Source organism: Gavialis gangeticus, unplaced genomic scaffold, assembly GCF_001723915.1.
Source record: "Gavialis gangeticus isolate Ggan-Ray unplaced genomic scaffold, GavGan_comp1, whole genome shotgun sequence".
NCBI classification, from domain to species: Eukaryota; Metazoa; Chordata; order Crocodylia; family Gavialidae; genus Gavialis; species Gavialis gangeticus.
The window spans coordinates 119,408,300-119,416,383 of NW_017729022.1; the positions used below are offsets into that span (position 1 = coordinate 119,408,300).

Sequence of the window (8,084 nt, forward strand, 5' to 3'; positions counted from 1 at the left end):
GCTCAGGTCCCTTCCGACCCTAGAAACTATGAAACTACTGTGCACTAGGGCAGCCTAACGCGCATGTATTTAGTACCTTACATTAGACCTACTAAATTTAATGCACAATAGCAAAAGTGCATTACTGTACATTATAGATGTGCCCACTGAGAGATCAAGGTAACCAAGAGGGCTGGAAGCTTCTAAAGAAAGGGGACACTGTAGGAAGCCCCACAAAAAACTGTTCTGATACAACGGAAGCACCAGAAGAATAGTAAGAGACCAATGCGTTTCCACATGGAGCATCTAGGATGCCTCATTGTAAAAGGAATTCATGTAGGCAATAGAAAAATGGGCTGGTAACCAAGCAAGAATCTGCAGGGACAAAAATCAAGGCAGCAAAGAAAAAAAAAGGAAGCTGAACCTTGCGAGGGAGGTTGAAGACAACATGAGGAGGTTTTATAACTATGTTGAGCAAAAGAGAGAAACCAAGGAAGCTGTGGGTCTGCTGTAAACAACAGCCAGGGTGAACTTGTAACAAGATGCAAAGAACTCCACGATTACTTTATCTCAGTCTTGAGGAAATATTTAGCTGCAATTTGACAGCTAATAAAGAAGGGAAACAAGCTGAGCAAAGAGATAACAAAAGAAACAGAGCTTTTGATGGGTCTAAATGAATTCAAGTCAGCAGGGCCTGATGAACTTCATCAACATGTTCATTAATGAATTGAATGCTGGCATAGAAAGCTTCTTGAGCAAGTTTGTAAAAAAGACATGAAATGAAAGGATTGTGAACAGGGAATGGAACTGCAATTCAGAATGATCTAGACAGCCTGAAAAGCTGGGCTGGAGCTAAAAGGATGAAGTTCAATGCTGACAAATGCAAGACACTAAAAACTCAGAAAAATAATCAAAAACCAAAATACAAAATGGGTGACAGATGGCTGGATGGCAGCACTATGGAGAAGGATCTGGGAATCCTGGTAGATCACAGACTCAGTGAGTCTGCAGTGTGGTGTAGCTAGACAAAAGGCAAAGGTGGTTTTGGGATACATCAATAGAAGCATTAGGTGCAACACACAGGACATGATACTGCCTCTACTTGGCACTGATTAGGCCTCATTTAGAGTACTGTGCGCAGCTTTGGGCTCAACATTTTACAAAGTAGGAAAGGAGTTAGAGAGGGTCCACAGGCAGACAACAAAAATGATAAAGTGCTTAGAAGGCAAGCCAAATGAGGAGAGGCTGAAAGAAGTAAGCAGGTTAAGTTTGTAGAAAAGGCACAGAAGAGGGGACATGATAGCAGTCTTTAAATGTCTTAATAGCTGCCATAAAGAAGAGGGAAAGCAACTTTTCTATCACGCTGCAGAGTAGGATGCAGACCAATGGCTTGAAGTTGCAGCAAAGTAGATTTAGACTAGATATCAGGAAAAAACTTCTTCACTGCTAGAACAGTGAGGCAGTGGAACAGACTGCTAGAGAAGTTGCAGAATTTCTATCACTCAAGATGTTCAAGAAGAGGCTGGATAAGCATTAGTCAGGCATGATCTAGCTATGTCTTTGTTCTTCTTTGGGTAGTTCCCTTGCTTCTGAGCTTTGCTGATTGCCACATGGGGCCAGGAAGGACTTTTTCCCCCTCCTGTTGCTACTCTTGTCAGAGGGAGGGAAGGAGGAGTTTTGCCATCCTCAAAAGCATTGGGTGTTGGCTGTAGCCAAGGCTGGGGACTTTGGCAGCAGAAGAGTGGCACACCTCAGTCAATTAAACCCAGAGGTTCCTGGCCATATTTAGGGTCAGAAAGGAATTTTACCCCATGGTCAGATTGGTACTTGCTGTGAGGGTTTTTTGCCTTCCTCTGTTGTAGGACGCATGGTCCTCTTCCTTGCATCTCTCAACCATATTTTAACAACCTTTGCAGCAGCAGGATGTTGGCCTGCTTTACCCATGGCAGGCTACAGTGTTATGGCTTTTCATTGTGTCAGAGTCCTGTAGTCTTCTCTGATCTACTCAGCTGTGTTCCTGGAAGTATTGTTGGTGCCTATGTGTACAAGCAGGAAAGGGTAGTGGTACGAAGCATGGATGAGTTCCAGCAGTCATACAGGAACCAACTGCAGTAATCTCACAGCCATTTATCTATCCCCTTTGAGAACTTGTGGAGGTCAAGAAGTCCTGGATAATTGGAAAAGGGCCAGTATAGTACCCATCTTTAAAAAAAAAGGAGGAGGATCTGGGAAATTATGGACTAGACACCCTGACCATGAAATCTGGAAAAATAATGGAGCCAGTCCTCAAGGAATCTACTGTGAAGTACCTAGAGCAGAATGAGGTGATCAGAAACAAACAGCATGGATTCACCAGGAGCAGATCATGCCTGACTAACTTGATTTCCTTTTTATAGGAAGACAGGCTCTATGGATGCAGGGAGAGGAGTGGATGTGATATACCTTAACTTTAGCAAGGCTTTTAATACTGTCTCCATTTTCATTAACAAACTAAGGAAATACATACTACATAAAGGTAGTGTAGGGTAGATATTATAACTGCTTGGATCACCATACTCAATAAGTAGTCTTCAATGGCTCAAAGTCTAGTTGGAAGGAAGTATCAAGTGGGGCTCCCCAAGGCGCTGTCCTGGGTCTACCCTTGTTTAATAACTTCATTAAGTAATTGAACAATGGGACTGAGTGTACACTTAGAAACTCTGTGGAAGACACTCTGGAAGGTGGGGTATAGAATCCAGAATGACATGGACAGATGAGAGAAATGGTCGTCAATCGACCAGATAAAATTCAGAAAAGACAAGTGTGAAGTCCTGTACTTAGGACAGAAAAATTGCATGCACAAACAGACTGGGGAATGACTGCTAGGCTGCATTACTACAGAAAAGGACAAGGGGTAACAGTAGACCATAAGTGAACTATACAAGCCAACACTGTGCTGTTGTTCCCAAAAAAAGCCAACAGCATGCTGGGTTGTATTATCAGAAGCGTCACTTCTAAATCGAGGGAAGTGATTCTTGTATTCTATTCGGCACTGGTGAGACTTCACCTGGAGTCCTGTATTCAGTTTGGGGCCCACAAACTGCTGAATTTTTTGACTATGAGGGTAATCGAGCACTGGAACAGGCTGCCTAGTAAAATTGTGGAATTTCCATCCCTGGAAAATTTTCAAGAGCAGGTTAGACAGATACTTGGCTGGGATGGGTTAGTTACGGATGATTCTGCCCTGATCAAGGGACTAGACTAGATGACCTTGTGAGATCCCTTCCAGGCCTACCTTCCTATGATCTTATGTTCCCTATCCTCTCTATATTGACAATGCCTCCTAATTTTGTCTAATTAGCAACTTTCAGAGCACACCTTGTTATCTCCTCTCTAGTTCAACAGTTTCTATTTCAGCACAATCTGTCTTCTCATCTTTGGTGAGGACCTCTATTCTAACCCCCTTTCCAACTGAACTAATAATTCGCTATGTGGCACAATATTATTAATAAAAGTAATATAAATCCCACATTTAAAATTTGTACTCCATGTACAGTGCGTTTAAACTGAGCAGTGTCTCACAGTGGCCCTGTCTATACAAGACACTGACCTCACATTTGTTACTGCATAGTCATTTAGTACTTACGTACCCAAATACTAAATGACTGTGCAATAGCATCCCCAGTAGCATCCCGGTGACACTGACTGCACAGTAGCTTGTTACTCCTGTGCAGCAGCATCGCATCACGATTCATGCCAAGCAACACTACTTGCACAGTAGTAACAAGCTAATGCACAGTAAGCGTCCCATGTTGATGTGGCCACTATGTGAAAACTAAGGGACTTGAATGAAAAACATATGGAGAATTAGTTAGGGATAAACACAAGAAGATGAACAAATGTTAAAGAATTATCAAGTTTGAGCCTACATTTGTTTATACTGGTGAATATCAGAAGTAACTTCGCTGAAGTCAAGACATTTTAACTGGCATAAATATGGTACAATTGAGACAAAGATCAGGCCCATGCATCTTGAATAATCCCACCACCTCTCTTTTCTGTGAAATTTTTAGATCAATAATGACTCTTACTTGTTCTGTCGTATGACTCATGACATGTATGTGCAATCTCAGCTCCAAGTTGCAAATAGTGCCCAGCCTTATCATCTCTGGAACCATCTGCTCCAAGTGCAAACATTCCCCCAGCAAAGCAGGTGAGGTGGCCCATTTTTCTTTCAAGATGCCCATTTTTCCATTCTCCAATGAAGGTCAGTCCTCCATTAGACTTTCTGATAAGATGCTTTTCGATGGCCTAAAAGGAGATTGGGAAAGCCTTCAAGTATTCTTTTTTCTAATTCATATTACCTCACATATTATGCTTTAAAATTGATATATAATGTTATGTTAAATACAATTTTAAAACAAGAATATTTTTTCTCTTCCCTGACAAATTTTATTTATAGATGTGCTCTATACTTTAGAAATCAAGGGGTTAAGAGTCACAACATTCCCAAAGCACAGGTTTTGGTAGCACTCGAAGAATTACAGACTTCTCTAAGGAGACCAGTCACTGAAAGGAGACAAAGACTAGCATCCTCTTGGTCAGTATTAAAGAACATCCCCAGAGAAGAAGAGTAAATCGAAAAATAGTGAAAAGAAGAGTGAATGGAAACTGTAAGATTATTCTTTGTAAATACACTAAGAACCCAGGAGATAGCCCATAATATCTTGGACCTATGGCTTGGATGGAGACAGTTTATGCTGACAGGCCCAAATTAAGACCCTTCCCTACAAAAATGTGTTAGTAGTGCTAGTGGAATATTTTCTGGTGTTAATTTGGATAGTTTGACACTATGTGAATAGAGTCTCTGGTACCAGAATCCACTCAACATGGTGGCTGCACAGACAGAGGTGCAGAACTTTGCTGTCACACTGAGAGATTATGGGCAGGAGCAATGGCATGGCATGGCAGAGTCTGAAGATAAAAGAATCAAAACTACATCCTGATCTTGTTCTAGCTTTCTGATAATTCCAGGACTCATTGGGTTTGCAGGGAATGGTAACAGAAGCTCCAGATCGCAGAACCCCATGGAGGGAGGAACACATCTGGGGGTGATCAGAGCCCCTAAACCAGTCATAGAAATGGTTATACTTTTGGCTCAACCTGGTATTGAATAGATGCAGAAAAGGAAGAGACTCTTTGTAGAATACCATCTGTATTACTGTCTAGTCATGATCATTAGCAAGCTTACCAACAGTCATTACTGTAACAAAGTATTTTCTTCAATAAATTATTCACATTATGCTGAAAATCTGAGACTGATATTACACATTAAACATGTACACTATTCTTGTGCCATTGTTCAGCTTGTGCCATTCTGCAAATTAGGGGCAGAATGTGCTATGGCATTATTAAGAAGCCTGAGAGCATACTATGCCTCCCTCAAGATACTTCAAAGATTAACAGACAACTAATGAAACTCTGTGTTCTAAAAGGACATGTAAGTGGTGACTGGATTCATCATAGTGAACCACCTAAACATTCATTCACAGTTTTTAAAGAAACTTGTAATGAATGCCCTGACACTTCACAAGAAGTACTATCCTCCCCCGACAGGACCCTGAAGAATAAGATTAAACCATAAATCAAACTAGGATAGGACAAGTGACACATACAAGCATCAGGAGATGAAAGACTTCACCTTAATTTTCTAAATCAGGGGTGTCAAACTCATCTGGCCTCATGGGCTGGATAAGTAGTGTGGGCCTGGGGCAAGTAGTGTGGGATATAGCCCACGGTGCCCTCCCCCCACCCCCCCGCCCCATGCTGGATCCACTCCAGCCTGTTCAGGACCCGGCCAGAAGAGGACCAGGATCCTGGCACCTGGCTGCCACCATGGGAACAAGCCACAGTGACAAGCCTCTTTCCATGGTGCTACTGGGGCTGCAGCACTGCTGTTCTTTTCCAGGTGCTTAGCAGCCAAAGCAGTGAGAATCATTGCACTGGAGCCCCAGCAGATCACAGCATCTTCCTGTGGATGCAGCCAAGCATCTGAGTGAGAGCTACAGCACTGGAGCCAAAGCAGCACCATAGCTTCTTTCTGCAGCTGCAGCCAAGCACCCAGGAGAGAGCAGCAGTGCCAGAGCCCCAGCAGCACTGTTGCTTCTTCCCATGGTGGCAGCCAAGCTCCTGGGTGACAGCTGCAGCACTGGAGCTTCAGCAGCACTGTGAAGAAAAGCCCAACATTATGAACACTTGGTTACCACTGTGGAAACAAGCTTTTTCCTGCAGTGCTGCTGGAGCTCCAGCACCGTAACTCTCACCAAGGTGCTTGGCTGCAGCTGTGGAAACAAGCTACCACGTTGCTCTGGCTCCAGCACCGTGGGTCCCATTCAGGAGCTTGGCTGCTGCTGTAAGAAGATCCCACATTGCAACCATAGCCAGGGCAAAAGTCCATGGGCCAGATGACCCAGCTCTGTGAGCCATACGATTGACATCCCTGTTCCAAGTCATAGCATTTTGAAGTTGATGTTTTTACTAAAGTAATCCAAGCCAAATGAATTTTACAACAGTATTCTTTTAAAGCTACAAGAGGAAAGGTTTCATGGTTGATAATGTTTACTCACTTCCTTATACAGCTAAATTACTTCCCTTCATACACATAATAGAACAGTTAAATTCTTGTGCTTTCCTGGTTATTCTAAACCAGGGGTCACCAACCAGTTGATCTCAATTTGCCTAGTTGATCGTGGAGCCTCTGACAGTTGATCTCAGTCTGTCAGAGGCCCTACAATCGGGAGCAGCAGGACACACTGGCTGGACTAAGCCATGCCCCATGCCGCCTCGGCCAGGCTGGGTGAGTGGGGTCAGAGTCCAGGTGGCTTGTCCAGGAGTCAGGGGGAGCCGGATGGGGGCAGAGAGGTAGATCCTGGGGTGCTCTTTACTTACAAAATGTGATCTTCACCATCTTCACTGTTCTAAGCAGTTTCTAAAGTGACTATTTCATTCTACAGAAAGAGTGGATTGTAATCACCTCAATTGCATCGTCATACATTTTCCTTGCCTCGGTGTCCCTCTTGTCTGACATCAGCCAAGCTTTCAATAAATATTCATAAAAACTGTCTCCCAGCCCACCCACAGATGTGTGATCTGTAACAGAGAAAGGAAGGATAAACAGTCAGACATTTTAATGCAATAACACCTTGCATTTGTTGAGAGAAAAATTCCATACTTTGTTTAAACCCTGAACATTTTTAAACTATCATTAGTTTAATCTACTCCAGCACAGCATGTAATAATCATTTCCTGTCCAAACTTTCATTTCATATTCTAAGAATGCCTTTCCACAAAAAACACACAAAAAACACACTTTTCCTACTATGTATGCTTAATATTCATCACATGACAAAATTCACTTACTAAAGTTACTCCTCCCATGTCACAGATTTAATTGAAACAACATTTGGTTCTATTACACAAGACATTTTTTCTTGGCAGTTCTTTAATAAATAAAAATGGATAATAATAAAGAAATCTTTGATTCCGTGTACAAGATGTAATTAGAACATATGGCTGGATAAACTGCCACAGACCATATGGAATCTGGTCTTTCCACAAGATTTCATTTCACACAGAATAGTTATTTACAGAACAAAGAAAATGTGACAATATATTCTCCAATTCTTTCATAATTAGAAAGGAGGCAATTTTTGTAGTGTCAACTGCAAGCCTTGTTCACTTGCTTGTACACTTAGCTGTGCTTCTTGCCCATTATTAGGATAGAGCTGGATGTAATAACTGAATTGTTCCAAAATGTCAGTCATTAGGAATTAGGAATGGTTCATAATTAGGATCGGTTCATAATCGTGTGAAATGCTGTGGCTCCAATACAAGGGGGTAGTAGTGAGCACTCTATCCCACATGCCTCACAGTGATTGAGTGGGGGGGGGGTTGGGGGGGTAAATGCTTGCAACCATGCTTTGAGAGTCCTGGGGGTATCTGACCTGTGGCTGTGAATTTGTTATTTTTCTGCTTTCCTTGTTTCCTAAACAGGATTTCAATAAATTTCAATAGCCTGCCAGTGACCAAATCTGCAGTGTGTTCCCCTAACCGGGGGGGGGGGGGGG

At 42.5% G+C, this 8,084-nt stretch overlaps 1 protein-coding gene across 1 annotated transcript in view; it reads right to left on the minus strand.

The window, feature by feature from the left end:
* Positions 1-8,084, minus strand: part of MAN1A2 (mannosidase alpha class 1A member 2) — a 248,716-nt gene that overhangs the window by 66,167 nt on the left and 174,465 nt on the right. The window contains exons 9-10 of the mRNA XM_019516076.1: positions 6,992-7,107; positions 4,050-4,269 (exon numbers count right to left, since the gene is read on the minus strand). Of these exons, the coding sequence (XP_019371621.1) occupies positions 4,050-4,269; positions 6,992-7,107 (336 nt within the window). The remainder of the gene's footprint in view (positions 1-4,049; positions 4,270-6,991; positions 7,108-8,084) is intronic.